The sequence below is a fragment of the Adiantum capillus-veneris genome, chromosome 5, assembly GCF_014529385.1.
Source record: "Adiantum capillus-veneris isolate H3 chromosome 5, ASM1452938v2, whole genome shotgun sequence".
NCBI lineage: Eukaryota > Viridiplantae > Streptophyta > Polypodiopsida > Polypodiales > Pteridaceae > Adiantum > Adiantum capillus-veneris.
The window spans coordinates 95,731,053-95,752,274 of record NC_140935.1 but is presented as its reverse complement, the minus strand read 5'-3'; the positions used below and the strand labels follow the sequence as shown (position 1 = coordinate 95,752,274).

Sequence of the window (21,222 nt, the reverse complement as noted above, 5' to 3'; positions counted from 1 at the left end):
CTAATAATCTATCGTAATACATAATGCACTCTCTGTATAAACCAATGCATGAACTAACGCAAATAAATCTTCAATATAATCACTCAATTGAGGACTACTTATACCCATTGAAGGATTGTAGCCCCCCCGTGCAACCAATTTACTATATAAAAGCTATTTTAACCCAATTAAGGATTATAGCTCTTATATTGTGGAGTGACAGTGTAAATCAACTCAAATCTATGATGGTGAAAAATGCAAGACTTCAAGGATCTTTATATGCCTAGTACACTAGTACAAGACATCCGACCCTTGACTATCGACTCGTCATTTACATATGCTCATTTTCTAAAACCAATTACAGCCCTCATTTGGACCAATGGCTTCTTCGCAATGAGCATGACTCTCAAAGTTTTCAATCGTTTTGGTTTCGTACCTTTATGTCAGTAAACAAATTAAAAAAGAAGTGGTTATTGAATTAAGAATCACGTTCGGCCCAAAAAAAGGACCTGTGACTTTGTAACCTTAGGCCAATTCACAAGGAGATGACTATACCCGGCACTCGGATACACTCCCCAAAGATGTGCGTAGCTAAAGGACCGCAGTTAGCACACTGTTTACTATATATAAGTACTTTCGTTGGGTTTTTTTATTTTCCCGACGGGCCCGCCGAAAAAATGAAAAAGCCCGGCGGGCCCCGCAGGGAAAAATCAAAAACCTAGAGGGCTAACAGGCTCTATGGGTTTTTGCAGGTCATAATTAAAGTCACGTTAACAATTAACGTGATCACGTGATTTTCTTGTGTAAATACTGGAGTTATTGACGTAATCACACGATTGTGATTACATTAATGAAATCCCTGAAGTCTCGCACTCTCTCAATCCCTTGCCGAGAAGATCTTTCTCTCTTTCTCAATCTTTCTCGGGCGTGTGTGTGTGGGGACAGGAGATCGAAGGATCGAGGTGGGAACAAGGGCTTGCACACACACTTTCAGTGTGAGTCAATTTTTTTTAAAAGTCAACTTTTACTGATCTCTCTATCAAAAACCTGCAGAGCCTATCAACTGGCTGTGTGTGGCAGAGGATAACAACGAGCTATAGACAGCGAGCTATAGACAGTCTGACGTGAGTAGAGTGTGTGTGTGACTCCAACGTTGCGGGGAGAGGGACCCGATCGTCCTCTTGCTCACAAGATCTACGGGCTCCTCTGGCTGCTCCCCTATGAGTCTACTTCCCGAATTGCAACCGATCATGGCTCTGCTCGATTTCTTATCCTCAGGCTCTCTCTCTCTCTCTCTCTCTCTCTCTCTCTCTCTCTCTCTCTCTCTCTCTCTCTCTCTCTCTCTCTCTTCCAAGCTCCTTGCTTCAAGAGCTCGGATCTACCCGCTTCACCTGCTCATTTTCTCACCCAGTATTGCCAGCTAGTTCTCTTACTGCTCAATTGCTAGCAAAATGTGCCCTTGCTGCTCTTGCCCGAGAGGTCCTGGCCCGATTTTGCACATGTTGAGCTGCTACCCCTTTTTTGTGTGTGTATGTGTGTGTGCGCGCCTCACCACCACACACTCCCAAGCTTTGCTGCCTGTCAGCTGCTCAAAGCCTGCTTCTCCTCAACCTCTCAATTTCAATCTCAAGATGGCACCTAATGTCTTCTGCCAGAAGCTTCCTTCCCCTGTATTTGCAAAAATGTCCCGAATTCCTTCAAGATTCTCCACATGCTTGAGAGGGGCTGCACGCGCTGGGGTGCCGAGATTCATGATCTTGCTCGATTCGTGCCGATCCGCCCTGAACCACTCCAATCAGGTGCCGTGAAGCGTCAAGCTCCGTTTGAGCTCTGCCGTCATTGATAGACCACCGTTGTCGCCAAGCTGTAGCTCTGATACCACTTGTGAGTGCGTGTCTGCGGTGCGATGCATGGAAGGGGAGGAGCACGAGAGTGTCGGTGGAGCAAACTCAGGAAGTGTAATGAGTGAGGAGCTCCTTATTCTTCATATACAAAGAATAAGGGTATGTACACACGATGGGCGGGCGGTCGGACATCGGACGTCCGACCCCAAGCAAAGGCGCAACGCCTTTACCCCAACAAAGGGTTGTTAGAGAAGCTCAACCAAGACATTGAGGGGGGAACCACTAAAAACAAGAAAGAAAAAATCGCAAATTAAATGAAAGCAAGCGGACAACTGCAACTATGAGTGGTGAGGGAAGGTGGCACGCATAAGGGACAATAGCCCAATCACTTCCCCCTAGAAACTTAGAGCTGCTTAACACTCATCAAAGATTAAGAAGAGTTGATTTTTGCCACAATGACAAATAAAGGTAACAATGGAAAATCATGTAAGCCATTGCTTGTGGTAAGGGAGACCAACTGAAAATGGCTAGTAGCTGGTGCATGCGCCTCAAAACAAGCCGATTTGTGGTTGCACCACCATGACCTTCACACACACATACATACCCCCACACAGACACCTAAGAGGAAATTCCATACTATGAAGAAGGTTGGAGTCATCTCCAACACCATTGACATGACAAATAAAGGGTCTCACTATGGTGCCTATTTTAAAGACCCACAATAAACTACTTTCTTCCTAGTTCAAGAAGTTGTAGCACATACATATGCGTCATGCCATGCTAGATCACATGAATGTGTGGGTGTTCATGACCCATAACACAATGTTTTTCTCTTAGCTCGAGAAGTTGCTTACATACATATGTTTTATGCTGATCCAACTAATTACAATTTTTCTTTGTGGAGTATCCACGTGGGAATTGAACTTAGAATGCATCTACACAAACCCATAGGATACAACTTTGGACAATAAAGAGTGTTTACACACTGCCTATTCACAAAAACGGGCTTGAGCTGCACATGGAGGGCAAGAATTTACTTGCATAAGTTACACACTGCCACAAGGGGGTGTTGCATGGAAGCTTTTGAGTGCCATAGTGAGTAAAGCATGTTAGAGTAGCGCTCGCTGATTGGGTAAATAAGGCTCCACCATAGATTGGGCAGCCCCAAAACCCTCACGGTTTTGGATGTGTGATGGATGCCAAGTAGGATATGGCATGAAGCTGCAACCGACATTGTGTAATGTGTAGTAGGTGCCCAAGTCGATGTGCTGAGAAACCCTTGGTTGTGGAATCAACAAATAGCCAACATTGGTGAATGTGTAACCAGCCTAAAAGGCTTGGGGTCCTAAACAAAGACTCTAGCATGTGATCAAGGGTAGGGATTTGTGTGCGTAGATCCCCAGGTGAATGGACGGCTTAGAAAGAAAGCCCATGAGCCCAACTCCTTGTGAGTTACCCCCCCCCCCCCCCCCCCCCCCCCCACAATCTTTGTGAGCTTAAAGGCTTGATCTATATCTGATTAGATCTTGCACGCTCATTTTCCTTTTTGGAGTTGATTCTTGTAGATCACAGCAAGTACCCGCCACTCAAGACCCCAAACTCTCTTGTGCTAATGGTCTAGCGTAAAGGTGCGAATACGTGGACGACCCCCAAAAGCTGGACATAAAAAAAGCACTAGCGGGGCCCTAACAAAGGCACAAACAGGTGAGTCTTGGGACAATTAGCGTGACGTGTGCGCAAATGATTCACGAAATTTTGGGTTCAAATCCTAGCAAGTGTTGACCTTTTACTGGTGCAACTGTGTCCAAAGTGGGCTCTTTTGGCACTGATTGAAAACTTTCCTGGAAATTTTCTTGCTCATTGCCGGATCGTCAACCGCCATGCTTATCATGATTGGCACATCTTCCGCTATCTTTAGAACCAACTCCCGCTCAAATTAGGGCACCATAGCGCTTTCTATGAGCTTCCTCACCTCAGTGCCCTTAATTAGGGGCTTTTACCTAAGTAGCCTCAACTTTATTTGCCACTGTCTCATGTGCATGGGATCAATGATCCCCATGCAAGAATAGGCCCATCGCTTAATCGTGATTGTTGGCCTCTCGAATAAAACCTAACCTTGGGATTTTAAGATTGGTTTTTATCTCACTACTATTTTTTTTCCGATTCATATCCACACGAACCCACATCTATGTTAAGCAAACACACCTAGGCATATTGGCCAAGGTGTTGGACTTTCATCCTTGGGGTAGGGGTTCATTGTGGGGGACACACCAAATCTTGAGACCTCCACCTCATCTTGCGTTTGCCATTCATTTTTCTGCCACTTATGTGGGCAACGCGAGAGTAGTTTGCATTACTCGATGGCCTCAATTGCGTGCTGCGCGTGCTTGTCACTTGGGATCAATGAGACTTGATTCCATGCCCAACACCCCATGGGTTGTGGAAAAGAAGGGGTGGTTTAGATAGCGAGGACAACTGTAGCGAGCAAGGACATACTTTAGAGGGTTGTGGCAAAGAAGGGGTGGTTTAGATTGCGAGGACAATTGTAGCAAGCAAGGACATACTTTAGATGTGGCATTGGCTCATTTGCCAAAAACTTTGAGTCCGTTTTACCGGCTGAGCAGCCTCATCAACCAGAAGAGCTCGTCCGCGTACTTTTGCAGCTTCAAAAGCAAACGTGCGTCGATCTTAGGACATCCCACTCAAAAAGTCTAGGATTTAGCCATGCTATCAACGTCTATTTGTTGTTCAATTTACCCTCTTGGCTTTGTGTGTGAAGTTTGAACTGCTTGGCTATTCATGTGATGGTGACAGGCTGTGGGCATGCCTTTTGCTGGAACGAGGCCTAAAGAGGAGGGTCTGGTAGTACTAAAAACAATATTCTTATCACACAGTGTCATTGTCACGGGCATGCATATGCGTCTATATGACACGGATCGGGCCATAATTGAGGAGTTCTCTCTTTTCTCTGAGAGGAGCAATAAACAAAAGTATGGTTATCTGTCCTCTCTCTCGTGATTAGCCCTGAAATGCAAAAGCAACACGTCTCTACGCACCTCGCCCATCAGCTTCTGTACAGATTCTGTACAGAACTTTTCGGACACTCGTCTCTCTTCTGAGTTCTGGCAAGTTGCAACGGAATCCCGGGCTGCGGTTGTGAAAGAAGCCGTGAGTTTGAGAGAGAGAGGGAGAGAGAGAGAGAGCGCGCAGTCCACACTATGAAAAGATTTTTCACCACCGAGCAAAAAAATCGTAGATAGCAGCTGTTGCCAACATGGATATGGCAGACGATGATGCAACCAAGCCTCTCCTGCGTATCAGGAGACTGCAATCTTTTACAACTGCATGTCTACAGAAATTCACCTCCTTTCTAGGAGCACACGGCAGGGACTTTGCCCTTGTAGTCGGTCCTGTTGTGTTTGCTATCCTTTACATTACGGTAGACATAGGTGACGACACTGGCAAGAGTGGGTCTATGCTGGCAGCTATGGCATGGATGTTTATATGGTGGGTCTCGGAGGCGGTCCCTCTGGCAGTCACCGCTCTTGTCCCTCTTTTCCTCTTCCCTCTTCTGGAAATCCAGACAGCAAGCTCTGTCTCAAAATCATATACAAACGATACGATTTTCCTCATACTCGGTTCCTTTATACTGGCGAATGCAGTGCGGTTCCATAACCTTCACAAGCGTCTGGCTCTCCACATTGTGCTTATGTTTGGGAGTGATCCTCGCTTACTTCTCTTTGGGTTCTGCATCGGTTCCGCGTTTATCAGTATGTGGGTTGACAATGCAGCTGCAGCAGCTATGCTCATGCCCATGGCAATTGCGGTGCAACAGAAAGTGCATGCAGGCTTTCAGTTGCAGGAAGGGAGCTTAGCAAATAACCCACCTGGTGACTTTGAGAACACGTGGGAACAACAACAGGAACCTGATGGGCCTTTGAATCCACTTGAGAGGAAATCGTCTATGTTTCTTGAAAAGCACCTGTCAAATGTGCTGTCAAATATGGCTGCTGAAGATGCTCTCAAGATAGAGCTTGATTTTTGCAGGGGGGTGGCCATATCCGTTGCAATATCGGTGACAATTGGTGGCATGTCTACACTCACTGGAAACGCTGTGAATTTGATTCTTTCTGGCATTTGGGAGACAGACTTCCCTAAAGAGAAAGTAATTTATTATATGCAGTGGATGTTGTTTGCAGTCCCACTCGCAATTATACTCACACTTGCGTTGTGGGTGTTGGTATGCATCTTCTTTTGCCCGCCCTCCGCCGTGAAGCCTGTGTCAGCTTCGCTACATTCTCTTCACTTGGAAGATGAGCTTGATAGGCTCGGTAATGCGGCTCATTTCCTTGTAAAATTGGGATTTTTTTGTTCAATGAGGAGGGGAGTGTTTTCTAACACTGATTTTTTTTCTCTTCTCTGTAGGCCCGATCACATCGGATCAAATCGCAATACTGTTGATTTTTCTTGTAAGTCTCTCTCTCTCTCTCTCTCTCTCTCTCTCTCTCTCTCTCTCAACACTCAGATACAGAGGCCACATTTTCCTTACATTGATTTCAGGTTCTCATAGTTCTTTGGATGACAAAGTCCTTAACTGGCAATGCTTCTGGATGGGCAGCTTTGTTTGATGATTACCCAGCAAATGGCTCCGTGACAGTAAGTGTTGCAGATAGATACAAATCCTTGAATATGTGCTCTTACAAGTTCCTTGAAAAATCAGTGAGTTCTTCTGTGTCAATGTTTTCCATTTCGATAACTTGTATGTCAATTTTGGCAGATCCTGATGGCAATCCTTCTCTTTGTGCTTCCCAACCCAGCGGATATGAAACAAAAGCTGATGAATTGGTCTCAATGCAAAGACATTCCTTGGAACATCATTTTGCTTGTTGGAGGAGGTTAGTGGAGCTTTCAAGTTTTATTCGTCATTTATATGCTAAGCTGTTAGTTTATGCAAAATATTATCTTTGCATTATTTCACACTCTTTGGATAATCTTGAGTGGTAGCTGCGAGGACTGATGGCCCGAGAGTTTCTGGTTATTGTTGTCAGTAGCTATTGAGGATTGTGGTTGAGTGAAGGACATCATTTTGTTGAGGATTGTGGTTGAGTGAAGGACATCATTTTGTTGGGTAGAGGTACTCTCATGGCCATTCTCCGTGGTTACTTTCTACCCTGTCACTCTTCCGGGCGTATTGATTTTTCTGTTTCCGTGGTATAAGGATTTGCATTGGCTACTTTTGAGGAGAGATATCAAGTCCTGAAATATCTAGTAAAAATTGCTTTCCCAAATTCCCAGAGCTACTTGCACAATTTAGGTTGCCTGATCTGTTGATGTAAATGGGATATATTTTTGGAAAACCTTTCATGCGCTTGAGGGATTTGTCTCATCTATTAAGGCGGTTGGCACCTCTTCCACGGATTCTCTAGAGAATATGGATCACGACAGACCAAATTAGTGTCTTTAATGTTATATGATGGGCCATCTGATGAGGGATTTCCCTAGAGGACACAGTAGAGACAGATCGATCGTTGGGAGACCCTGACCATCTTAACCACAGTAGACCAGCAGGAGGACTCTGCACGACAGGGATCAGAGGGGTCATCAGCAGAATAGTCAGAGTGATGAGCAGAGAGAGAGACAGAGACAGGCAGGGTCAGGGGCAGCTTTTTGCAAGTAGTGAACAGAGGGTTGAGGAGGTAAAGCATCTTGAGAGGCTGGATCGAGAGGTTGATTTGGAGCAACTTGACAGGCAGATAGACCACAAGGATCAGCAGGCAGATTGATCCTGAGGTGCCCCAGGAGAGGCCAACTAAGCAGTCGACCGATTCGTTGGAGATCTAGTCATAGGTGCCTCTCACAGTAGGCACTATTGTGAGTCATTTCTTAGCAGAGGAGTTTGATTATTCAGTAGGCTTGGTTTGTCCTTCAAATAGTTCCATTATCCATGTTGTTGCCAGCCCATTTCTATTTAGTGTTTTATTTCACCGCGGACCAAACAAACTCATGGTCTTGGCCCGTGAAGATTTCCAATTACACTTTTGAGGGATGGTGTTAGGGGCAGCGGAATGATTGTTTGCGCTTTGCTCAAGGTGAGTGCTCCGAACTGTGCTGAAGGTTCCTTTTGGTTCTTATGGAAGGTAGAGCCTTCCGTTCTTAATGGAAAGTGTTATGATCACAACAAAGTGAATGGACACTGTGCGTGCAAGTGTATGAGACTGAGAGGTAGAGAGAGAAGAGAGATACGACACCAGAGACGTTGTAAAACCCTCCTCCGAAGGCCCCACTCTCGTTGGCGAGAGTGGTCTACTTATGATTGCACAATCTGGTACAAATGGAATGCATGAGATTGATGCAAGTCTAGGCTATGTTGACGATGACGACGGTGATGACGAAGTCGACCTAAGGGCTGAAATCTGCAATCTTTCTACTGCTGAATTCTGACTCTATGTCGATGATGACGATGCGACGACGACGCGCTGAAAACGCAGATGCTGAAATCTGCGTTTTCCGTGCTGAAACTGTAAACCTTGCGGAAATTGACTGTGCGGCGAGGAACTACTGCCGGAAAATGAGGTCTGCGAGGTTCGGGACTTGATCTGCGGGTACTAAATGCTGAAAACTGAAAACGCTGATGTTCCTTGACTTTTTGTCGCGGAGAATCTGCAAAACGCTAGGGTTGGCTGCAGATGCAAAAACACTAGGGCTGAAAATCTGTGCTTATGTCACCGTGGCTCTGCAAATGCAAAACGCTAGGCTGATATGAGGTACTGTTGTCGCCGGGATCTGCAAAGGCAAAACGCTGGCTGATCTGCGGTGGTCTGATCCAAAAACGCTAGGCTGTTGCTTGGGAGCAAAAACGCTAGGTCACTTGGGGGGTTCTGTGGGGGTTTTGCTGAGAAGGTCCCTGTTGAGCATGTGCTCCTGTTGCCTCTTCTGCCAGAAAGTGCTAACTTGGGTTTGCTTATATATTAACTTAGCAAAATTGCCCTACCTACTTTTGTTGGAAGGTCACTTAAAAATAATAAGTGAAAATACCAAAAATAGGGAAAATAAGCTAAATGCACTGGAAAATTTTCTGTCTGAATCTGATGGATCCTGAAGGGAATACTAATGATCATGCTGTGTGCAACCAGAGGATATGCATCTACAGTGACTGGGCATGCACGGTCTACGAATAGACTCACAAAAGTGTCAGATCACTTCTATTCTAGACTTGACTGGACTGACTAAGCCCTGTTATGCTGTAGCTTGTCCACGGACACATAGGGTTGGGATGTGTCACGTGACATCCCTTCCTTTTCAAAGTGAGGTACTGGTACCAAACTGTATGGCGTCGAGGGAGATCGCCAATAGCATTCGGAATCCTGGAAGGGACACTTCTCCGACCCACTCTGATGTGTGGGTCGTGCGGTACTTGAACTTCATAATGGTCTGCAACGCGTGCTTCTTTGGGCCGCGCCGAAAGCGACAAAGTCTTCTGTGGCTCCTTCGATGCTTCAACTTCGTCAAGTGCCATGCTTCTTTCTTCTTCAAGAATCTCCATGGTTGAAAATTCCTGAAACCATTTCCAACACAAAACCATGAACATACCTATTCCATGTAAAGTTAAGGAAAAAAAATATTGTCTTCTCTAAAGACTGTGTATGCAATGTAGATGAACATAGAGACGGAGTGACAACCCGTTCATCAAACACATGCAAACAATGCGGTCGAATGTTTTCTTTTTGATCGAAATCAATCAACTGTGGCAAATCACAATGGAAATGCCCATGCTTGGTACTCATACTATCATGTGATCTTTCGGAAACTGTGTCATGCCAAGGAAGAGACATGGAATGTGACTTCCTTACATACAAACTTTTCAGCTTTTCATGAACAATCCGCATACATTCGTGCACATCCATGAGAGAAACGTGCTCAACATACAATATGTCATGCCTAGTAAAAGGGATCACATAACGATGCTGACTAAAATACAGGAAACCTTCACGAATGAAACACTCGAACAATGTGTGCGTATCAATCATGCGAACACATAATACTTCCTGTAATGGCTCTTTGGACCAAGACTCGAGAGCCAAGATCGGTTCTTCCTGAAGGATCGAATCGTCCTGTGGGGTTCTTTGGACCTCAACTCGAAAGCCAAGATCGGATCTTCGTGATTGATCGAATCTACAACGAGGTTAGTTTCGCTAGGAAAAGCATCCACTAACACATCATCCTTGTGAACAATCACATCTTCTTTATGCAACTCATCATGCTTGTGAGAAATCACATCTTGATCATGCAAATCATCATGCTTGTCTTTATCATCCAAATCATGGTCAATCAAATCATCATCATGCTTCACACAATCATGCAAACCCTGTGTGTCATGTTGTGGAGAAAAAGAGACTGAGAGAGTCTCCTTATCCCGAATCCTTTCAACCTTGTCCTGCATATTAGCAATGAGAGATGGAGAATGAACAATGTCCTCTCCATGAAAGATGGTAGGAGAATCACTTTTGGCATTGAGAGTTAAAGTGTTAGCCTCCCAATCAACGAGAGGGTTCAGTTCACGAAACCATTTCATGCCTAAAATCATATCACATCCTGAGAGAGGAGAAACAACAAATCTTCTAGTGAAGGCAGTCTGTTGAATTGCAAACAACACATCAAGGTACTCCTTCGTGATGAGAGCGTCCATATCGGGACGAAAGCCAGAGACCTCGATAGGAGATCTAGGACTAACTTCGAGGCGGGCTCTCTCAACAAGAGAGGAACTGATCACATCATGCATACTACCTGGGTCAAACAATATAACAAAACGGTGCCCCGACGTGCGACCATAACATTTAATGAGAGAATCATCAATGGGAGGGTCCTGAGAAACTTTGGGCACAATCGTGTTATCATTCATTGCATTGATAGATGTAGTGGGTGCTGTGGGTTCTTTAGATTCATTTGATTCAAGCTTAGGACATGTTCTTTTTATGTGACCCTTAATGTGACAATGAAAACAACGACCTTCCTTAGAATAAGTGCTTTGTTCTTCCGAAGTGATGTATCCTCCTACAATTCCTTGTGCTACCTTTTCATATGGAGTAAGCTTAGGTTTAGCAGTTGTGTTACCCTTACCCTTAGATTCATTGGAAGAATTCTTTGATGAGATACTGTTGGAAGATTGGTTAGAAGAGTTATCATTCTTACCATTCTTACCGTATTAACCGTTCTGAGGGTTCTGAGAAGTCTGTGAGGTACTTGTGGAAGTCTTGTTCTCCTTAGGCTTTCCCTTGTTGTGCTTCATCTCCTGTGCGAGAGCAATCGCTACCGCCTTATTGAGATCGATTGGATCGAATACCTTGACATCGTACTTGATATACTCGTCCAATTCAAAGAGAAAAGCCTCTTTGCGTTCATCATCCGACATGTGTAGTTGGGTACCTAGTTGCAAAACACAATTAGAAAAAGACATAACCGGCATACCATTTTGCTTGAGAGCGCGCCAATCGTCCTTCAATTATGCGAGGTACTGAGGTGGCATAAACCGCGCCTTGAGCTTGTCTTGGAAATCAGCCCAACAAAAGAGGGGCGTGAAATCGTCGGCTACCTCTAGGTGCGCGGCTAAGTGTGCCTCTTGTCATGCATGGTACCAATTGATGGCATCACCGGCAAGGTACATAGCTGCCGTCAAACTTTGCTATTTTCTGTCTTCTTAGTTGTCACAAAATAAGCATTAAATTGATGCAACCAAGAATGAATAACTGTAGCATCCATCTTACCGTCATACTTACTGAAAGTCAACTTTTCTGTGACTGGATGGTTGGAATCCGCGTCGTGGCTTGCGCCACTCGACGAACTCCCACGATCTTTGGGTGGTTCGGTCTTCGAGGCTAGCAATGGGGAAATAAATTCTTGATTGCGAATCTCCCTTTGAGCTTCTCGCTCAGCGTCCCTTTCTGTTTTGCGTTCATTTCGTTCATCGCGCTCGCATTCGAGAGCAAGTCGATTTTCTTCTTGTTGTGCGGCAAATCTTGCGTTTCTTTCGTCGCACTCGTGGTCCTTGGCTGCTTGCCATTCTTGCAATTCTGTCGTCGCGCTCACGGTCCTTGGCTGCTTGGTCTGCGGCCATTTTTGCAATTCTGTCGTCGCGCTCACGGTCCTGAGCAAGGCTCTCGCGCTCTAAAGCAAGGCGCTTGTCTTCCTGTCTATCCATCATGGCCATCATCTGCTTGACCATTGCCTCCGTAGGGTTTGGTGCACTTGGTGGCGTAGATGGCGAAGGGGGGGGGTTGAAGAAATCATCTCCGGGTGGGGACGAGTCTTCGTTGCCTCTCTCATGCTCATCACCTGTAAGCGAAGTATCCATTCCGCTTCGGGTGACAACCATGCACTATGATCTTGGGGTCTGAAGCTCGCGAGGAACTTGGGTTCTTGAGGGTCTTGAGGTTCTTGAGGTCCTTGATTCGTGAGAATCTTGGGTTCTTGAGTCTTGAGGTTCTTGGGGTTGTGGAGGTTTTCTTTCGCTTGCAAATCGCGTCGGAGAAGGATCTTCTCTTCACCCGAGTTCTACTCCTTTCTGCGGGCGCACCCCTTGGCGGCCTTGCGCTCACACCAAGGTTGCTTTTTCCCACCTCACGTCGATTGGCCGGCCGCTAAGTGCACGGTCCGCTCTCAATGAGTGAAAAGAGACACAAGGGGAGGCTGGACAAGCCCTTCTTTCTTGGGATTCCTGTCACTCTTCAACAAAACACGATTAGGAATCGCCACGCCCAAGTAAACTTGGGTTCGTGCGATCGCAACAAGCAAAAAGAAATTCTTGTGGTTCTTTCCTTGAGTAATGCAGAACACTTCCAAAGCTCTGATACCAATGTAAGGTGCAGCGGAATGAATGTTGTATTTTCTCAAGATTAGTGATCTTTATTGCTCAAGGTTCCTTTTAGTTCTTAGGGAAGAAGAGAGCCTTTCGTCTTGTGGAGAGTGCTATGATCACGAACAAAGTGAGTGGATATTGTGCGTGCAAGTGAATGAGACTGAGAGAAGGAGAGAGAAGAGATACGACACCTGAGAGGTTGTAAAACCCTCCTCCGAAGGCCCCACTCTCGTCGGCGAGAGTGGTCTACTTTGATTGCACAAAGGTGTACAATGCATATGCAATGGGACTATGCCCTTGACGATGACGGTGATGACGACGACGACTTGATGGCTGAACGACTTGATGGCTGAAATCTGAGATCTTCTAATCGCTGAATTTCGGGACTGTTTCGGTGGTTGAAAATGACTGTTTTGGCTGCGCTTTTATGGCTGAAAATGGGGGAACATCTACAACCAACTTGGGCTTATCTTCTACTGTGTCATAGGCTGAAGACTGAGAGCATCTGCTGCGGTGAGGACTGAGAATCAAAAACGCGGATGTGGCTGAGGTTTGCTGGCGTTTTTGCAAGAAAAATGCTGGCTGAAGGTGTAGCGTTTTTGCAAGAAAAACGTTGGGCTGAATGGTGGGCAAACGCCAGGCAAAGCAATTTTATGGCGATGCTGAATGCTGTGGGGGAAACGCAAGGGATGGGGTGAAGGTGGCGATTGTACTGCTTGGAAACGCTAGGGGGTCATGAGGGGGGGTACTGCTGAGAAGTTGCCAGTTGGGCGGGAAGCTCTTGCTGCCTCTTCTGCAAGAAAGTGCTAACTTGGGTTTGCTTATATATTAACTTAGCAAAGTTGCCCTACCTACTTTTGTTGGAAAGTCACTTCAAAATAATAAGTGAAAATAACAAAAAATAGGAAAATAGGCTAAATGCACTAGAAAATTCCCCTAACTGATGCTAATGGATTCTGATGGAAATTCCGATGATCATGTTGTGTGCAACTGGAGGATATGCATCTATGCTAAGTGACTGGGCATGCACGGTCTATGAAGAGACTCACAAAAGTGCCAGATCACTGCTAATCTAAACTGACTGGACTGAGTGAACCCTGCTGTGGTGTAGCTTGTCCACGGACACATAGGGTTGGGATGTGTCACATGACACCACGACGCGGATTCCAACCATCCAGTCACAGAGAAGTTGACTTTCAAAAAGTATGACGGTAAGATGGATGCTACGGTTATTCGTTCTTGGTTGCATCAATTTTATGCTTATTTTGCGACAACTAAGAAGACAGGAAATAGCAAAGTTTTGACGGCAGCTATGTACCTTATCGGTGATGCCATCAATTGGTACCACGCATGGCAAGAGGCACAGCTAGCTGTGCACTTAGAGGAAGCTGACGGATTCACGTCCCTTTCCTTCAATTGGGCTGATTTCCAAGACAAGCTCAAGGCGCGGTTTATGCCACCTCAGTACCTCGCACGATTGACGCTCTCTCAAGAAAAATGGTATGCCAGTCATGTCTTTTTCTAATCGTGTTTTGCAGCTAGGCACTCAATTACGAAAATCGGATGATGAGCGTAAAGAGGTTTTTCTCTTTGGATTGGACGAGTATATCAAGTACGATGTCGAGGTTCTCGATCCAATCGATCTCAACAAGGCGGTAGCGATTGCTCTTGCACAGGAGATGAAGCACAACAAGGGAAAGCCTAAGGAGAACAAGACTTCCACAAGTACCTTGCAGACTTCTCAGAACGCAAGAACGGTAAGAATAGTAACTCTTCTCACCAATCTTCCAAATGTCTCTCAGAAAAGAATCCTTCCAATGAAATTAAGGGTAACGCTAACACAATTGCTAAACCTAAGCTTACTCCAGATGAAAAGGTAGCACAAGGAATTATAGGAGGATACATCACGTCGGAAGAGCAAAGCACTTATTCTAAGGAAGGTCGTTGTTTTCATTGTCACATTAAGGGTCACATAAAAAGAACATGTCCTAAGCTTGAATCGAATGAATGTAAAGAATCCACAGAACCCACTTCCTCTGTCAATGCAATTAATGATAACACGAGTGTGCCCCAAGTTTCTCCCGATCCTTCCATTGATGATTCTCTATATTAAATGTTATGGTCGTATGTCGGGGCAGCGTTTTGTCATATTGTTTGACCTAGGTAGTATGCATGGTGTGATCAATTCCTCTCTTGTTGAGAGAGCCCGCCTCGAAGTTAGTCCGATATCTCCTATCGAGGTCTCTAGCTTTCGTCCCGGTATGGACGCTCTCATCACGGAGGAGTGCCTTGATGTGTTGTTTGCAATTCAACAAACTGCCTTCACTAGAAGATTTGTTGTTTCTCCTCTCTCAGGATGTGATATGATTTTGGGCATTCGATGGTTTCGTGATAATGACGCTCTCATGAATTTTCGGCTAACACTGTAACTCTCGATGCCGACAGTGGTTCTCCCATTATCATTCATGGAGAGGACATTGCTCATTCTCCATCTCTTCTTGCTAACAAGATTGAAAGGATTCAGGAAAAGGAGACTCTCTCAGTCTCTTTTTCTCCGCAGCATGACACACAGAATTTGCATGATTATGAGAAGCATGATGAATTGAATGATGATGATAAGCATGATGATTTGGATGGCAAAGATAAGCATGATGATTTGGATGCCAATGACAAGCATGATGATTTGCATGAAGAAGATGTGATTGTTCACAAGGATGATGTGTTAGTGGATGCTTTTTCTAGCGAAGCTAACCTTGTTGTAGATGCGATCAATCCCGAAGAATCGATCTTGGCTCTCAAATCGAGGTCCAAAGAACCCCCACAGGACAATTCGATCATTCAAGAAGAATCGATCTTGGCTCTCGAGCCTAGGTCCAAGGAACCCTCACAGGAAGTATTATGTGTTCGCATGATTGATACGCACGCATTGTTCGAGTGTTTCATTCGTGATCGTTTCCTGTATTTTAGTCAGCATCGTTATGTGATCCCTTTTCCTAGGCATGACATATTGTATGTTGAGTACGTTTCTCTCATGAATGAGCACGAATGTATGCGGATTTTTCATGAAAATCTGAAAAGTATGTATGTCAGGAAGACACATTCCATGTCTCTTCCTTGGCATGACACAGTTTCTGCTCGAGCACATGAAAGTATGAGCACCAAGCGTGGGCATTTCCATTGTGTTTTGCCACAGTTGATTGCTCTAGATCATAAGAGAAAGATTTGATCTCATTGTTTACATGTATTTGATGAACGGGTTGTCACTCCGTCTCTATGTTCATCTACATTGCATACACAGTCTTTAGCAAAGCCAATATTTTTTCCACTCACTTTATATGGAATGGGTATGTTCATGGTTTTGTGTTGGAAATGGTTTCAAGAATTTGTTAGGGAATAAAGGCCTAAGTGCCTTGTACTTATTAACTTATAAGTTAAAAGACTTATAAGTGAGGGGGCCCAAGTGTGAATGGCCCCCTAGTCACTTACTCATATACTCAAAGGTCAAGCCCAAATGTCATTAGCGTGGCTTTTCCCAAAAATTCTACGAGCTCTCTCTCTCTCTCTCTCACGTTTTCTCTGCGTGAGCTTCTTCTGCGCCACTCTCCTCTTCTCCTTCACCCTCATTGCATAGAATAGCAAGTGGGCTCTCTCTCCTGCTCCCCCACACGTGGTATCAGAGCTTTAGGGTTTCCAAGAGAGCCATTCTCGCAACACAGATCATAATTCTGTTCTTGCTCGTTGCGGAAAGGATATTCAACCGTTTTCGATCAACTCTGTCGCGAAGGGATCCTCTCACCGTGTAGAATCGACCTCCGGTGACAGTTTCCCCAAAATTAGGGTTTCAAAAACTGGCGAACAGCAGCCTATTTTTGCTGAAATTGACCAATTTCGGGGTCAATTTGATGCAATTTCATTAGGGCAAGTCTCACAAGTCAATCTTACAGGTGTTTCCACCAACGAGGTTCTGAAAATTCAGCAAAACAGGTGTTTACAGGTCTGATTTTTGCCCTAAAACAGGGAATTTCAGCAAGAAAATGATGTATACACCTTGTGGAAACCTTTGGTAAGGGTTTGGCAGTGAATGTACGCCGTTTTGGGGTGATTTCGCGTGAAATTTGCTCTCTGTTTTTCTGTAACAGCAAGCTGTTTTTTGCTCGATTGCGCACATTTGGGCGTGTTTAGGTCGGCAAAACAGGGTTTCAGTGTTTGCAATCACTCAGAATGGCTTCTAGCAGTGAAAGTGGCAATTTGTTGCACATTCGCAAGCTTGAAGGTGCCCATAACTTTGCTATATGGAAGAAGCAATGTTATAATGTGATGTTGCAGAAGAAACAGGCGAAACCTATTAAGTTACAGGGTGTGAAACCGGTTGATATGGAGGTTGAAGAATGGGAAGAAGTGGACGAGTTGGCTCGCTCCACGATTATGCTTTCGGTGTCTGACAATTTACTCTTCAATGTAGAGAATGAACAGACAGCATGGGGCATGTGGAAGCGTTTAGACGAGTTGTATGCACAGCAGAGTGCTGCCAGTAAAGTGTATCGGCTTAAGAAGCTTATGGATCTCCGTATGAAGGAGGGCACGCACATGTCAGTGCACCTCAATGAATTCAATTCTATTTTCAGCCAACTGACAGAGCTGAAATTCACGATTGATGAGGAGTTCAAAGCTACTTTTCTGCTATGCACATTGCCCGAGAGTTGGGATGTATTCCGGACAGCTCTTAGTAACTCAAGTGCGTCACTTAAGTATGCAGATGTAGAGAGTTCTCTCTTGATGGAAGAGATGAACAGGAAGAACACCACAGGTGGGTCTTCTAATGCTTTGCACTTGAGAGGCAGGTCTCAACAGAGGGAGAAATCTGACAGTAAAGACAGGGCACGCAGCAAATCTCGTAGGAAAGATGTTGTGTGTCATCATTGTGGAAAGAAAGGGCATTATAAACGGGAATGCTATGAGTGGAAGAAAGAGAAGAACAAGGGTGCTGAAACTGATGCAAAGGACAAGGGAAATGCCAAGAAGAGCACTGTGTTGATTGAGGAAATCAATGTTGCTAGTAGTTGTGACAGTGACAGCAGCACTGATGTACTCAATGCCTCTTCTGTGGATGCACATACCCTTGCTATGGGTTCTGATGTGGACATGCATACTTGGATTCTCGATTCAGGTGCCTCCTTTCATGTAACACCTCATAGGGATTGGTTTACACAGTACTCAGGTGAGGTGCAAGGCACTGTTTATTTGGGAGACAACTATGCATGTGACATTGCAGGTATTGGCAGTGTCCAGTTTTCCTTTGATGATGGTATGACTTTTGTTTTGCACAAAGTGCGCCATGTGCCACAACTCAAGAAGAGTTTGATTAGTACAGGGCAGCTAGATGATGCAGGCTATCACACCACTTTTGGTGATAGCAAGTGGAAAATTTGTAAAGGGGCCCGGATTGTAGCCAAGGGTTGTAAATCGGACACTTTGTATCCTTTGCATGTATCTAGTGTGCGTGACCATGTTGTTGCCGTAACCGAGTAGCCAAGTGTTTCTTTGTGGCATGGCCGGTTGGGACACATGAGTAAAAGAGGAATGGAAACTCTGTCTCGTTGTGGTTATTTGCCGTGTTTGAGGTATGCTGATTTTTCTCATTGTGAGCACTGTATTTATGGTAAGCACAGTCAAACACCGCACAAAAGGTCTCTTTCTTTGAAGTCTGACAGGTTAGACTTAGTGCATTCCGATGTATGTGAAATGCCACAGTTGTCCTTAGGGGGAAAGAAATATTTTGTCTCGTTTATCGATGATGCTACACGTAAGGTGTGGGTGTATCCAATACGTGCTAAAAGCGATGTTTTGGATACTTTCAAGAAGTTTTTTGCGTTTGTTGAGAATCAAACTGACAAGAAGCTTAGGTCTTTGCGCTCAGACAATGGGGGGGAGTATGTATCAAAAGCATTTATTGACTTTTGTGCTACTAAAGGTATCAAAAGAGAGCTCACGGCTCCTTTTAATCCCTCTCAGAATGGAGTTGCAGAGAGGTTGAACTGGACTATCCAAGAGAAAGTTCGGAGTATGCTGTCACATGCTGCATTACCTCATGGTTTTTGGGCAGAAGCTGTGCAAACAGCTATTCACTTGATTAATCGCTCACCTAGCAAGGCTTTGGGTGGAAAGGTGCCTGAGGAGGTGTGGTCTGGCAAGCCACCCTCATATGCACATTTAAGAGTGTTTGGTTGTGAGGCCTATGTTCACATCCGGAGTGAACTCCGCACCAAACTAGAACCAAAGTCTCATAAATGCATTTTCCTAGGATATGGTGAGGATGGTGAAATGGGGTATAGATTATGGGATCCCGCATTACGGAAAATCATACGCAGCAATGATGTCATCTTCAATGAGAATTACATGCACAAACAGCCCACAAAGGTCGAGGAAGTGCGCCGGGTTGTTTTTCGTGAAGATGTTACATATGGACAGCCAAGAAGGCCCAATGTTCAGCAGCCTTTACATGCTGAAAATGGTGCTGAAAATCAGCCATTAGCTGTTGAAAATCAGCCCCAACAAGTTGCCATTGATGCACCACAGGTAGGGGAACAGGTTGATGCTCCTAGACTGCCCGTTGTTGCGATGCAACCGGCTGAACAGCCTGCTGTTTTTGATGATTTACAGGCTGAAAATCCACCTGTTATGGATCATTGGGTGCGTAGGTCTACTCGGGTGACAAGGCCCCCCGATAGATATGAACCGTCTTTGGACTATGTCATGCTTACTGATTGTGGTGAGCTATCTTGCTATAAAGAGGCTATGCAACGGGAAGACAGTAAGAAATGGTTCAAAGCAATGGTTTCGGAAATGCAGTCTTTGGAGAAAAACCATACATGGGACTTGGTTGATTTGCCTAAAGGGCATAAGGCTCTGCCATGTAAATGGGTTTACAAGACCAAGGTCACATCTGATGCTTCTTCAAAGTACAAGGCACGTTTGGTTGCTAAAGGGTACAAGCAAAAGCATGGTGTTGACTTTGATGAGATTTTTTCTCCTGTTGTAAAGCTTGCCACATTACGTCTTGTTTTAGGCCTGGTTGCTTCTGAAGATATGGAGTTAAAGCAAATGGATGTCAAAACAGCGTTTTTGCATGGCGATTTGCTTGAGATTATCTATATGATGCAGCCAGAAGGTTTTGTGTCAAAAGGGCAAGAGAAGAAAGTATGTAGACTCTTGAAGAGCTTGTATGGTTTGAAACAGTCTCCCCGGGCATGGTATCACAAGTTTGATACATTCATGAGGTCTCAAGGATACAAAAGAAGTAATTCTGATCACTGTTTGTATATCAAAACGGCAAGTGATGGATCTCTTCTATTGCTGATTTTGTATGTTGATGACATGCTTATTGCGGGTAACAATGTCACGGAGTTGGATGCATTACAGCAAAGCTTAAAGAATCGCTTTGACATGAAGGATCTTGGTGATGCTAATCATATTTTGGGCATGCGTATCTCTCGAGATAGACCCAACAGGCGTCTGTCTCTATCTCAACGAGATTATGTTAATAAGGTGCTACATCGTTTTCATATGGATGGGGGAAAGGCACTTGGTACTCCGCTGCCTCCATATGTAAAACTGACTGCACATGACTGCCCAAACACAGATGATATGCGGGCTGAAATGGCCAAGATTCCTTATGCATCAGCCGTTGGCAGTTTGATGTATGCTATGGTTGCTACACGTCCGGACATTGCATTTGCGGTGGGAGTGATAAGCAGGTACATGAGCAATCCTGGCAAAAAGCATTGGGAAGCAGTGAAGTGTATCTTGAGATACTTGAAAGGCACTAAAGACTTGTGCATTTGTTTTGGGAAGAGTGAGACATCTGTGCATGGCTTTACAGATGCAGATTTTGCTGGACATCCAGATTGCAGGAAGTCTACCTCTGGATATGTGTTTACATTCACAGGAGGTGCAGTTTCTTGGATTTCTAGACTGCAAAAATGTGTTGCTTTGTCTACCACTGAGGCTGAGTATGTGGCTGCCACTGAGGCATGTAAAGAAGCTTTGTGGCTCATGCGTTTGGTAGAAGAGCTTGGCATTAAGTCACCGGTTCCTGTGCTACACTGTGATAGTCAGAGTGCTATTATGCTTGCAAGGAATCCTGTTTTTCATGCCAAGACAAAGCACATAGAGGTGAAGTATCATTTTATCAGGAGTGTGCTTGATGACAAGAGCATTACACTTGTCAAGGTGCACACAGATGACAATCCTGCAGATCTTTTGACCAAGAGTCTTCCAGCAGAGCGGTTTGCATATTGCCGACAGATGATGGGTGTTGGATGAGTAAGTGCATGATCAGCTGATGTATTATAGTTAGTTGATTCTTTGATCTCCCAAGGTACATTGCCTTTAGGTGGGAGGTTGTTAGGGAATAAAGGCCTAAGTGCCTTGTACTTATTAACTTATAAGTTAAAAGACTTATAAGTGAGGGGGCCCAAGTGTGAATGGCCCCCTAGTCACTTACTTATATACTCAAAGGTCAAGCCTAAATGTCATTAGCGTGGCTTT

At 44.8% G+C, this 21,222-nt stretch overlaps 1 protein-coding gene across 1 annotated transcript in view; it reads left to right on the top strand.

Annotated features, from left to right (window-relative positions):
• Window positions 1-4,808: 4,808 nt before the first annotated feature.
• LOC147457768 (tonoplast dicarboxylate transporter-like) overlaps window positions 4,809-21,222 on the top strand; it is a 48,221-nt gene continuing 31,807 nt past the window's right edge. Inside the window, exons 1-4 of the mRNA XM_086512581.1 lie at window positions 4,809-6,154; window positions 6,249-6,292; window positions 6,384-6,479; window positions 6,601-6,718. Of these exons, the coding sequence (XP_086368707.1) occupies window positions 5,098-6,154; window positions 6,249-6,292; window positions 6,384-6,479; window positions 6,601-6,718 (1,315 nt within the window). The 5' untranslated portion in view covers window positions 4,809-5,097. The remainder of the gene's footprint in view (window positions 6,155-6,248; window positions 6,293-6,383; window positions 6,480-6,600; window positions 6,719-21,222) is intronic.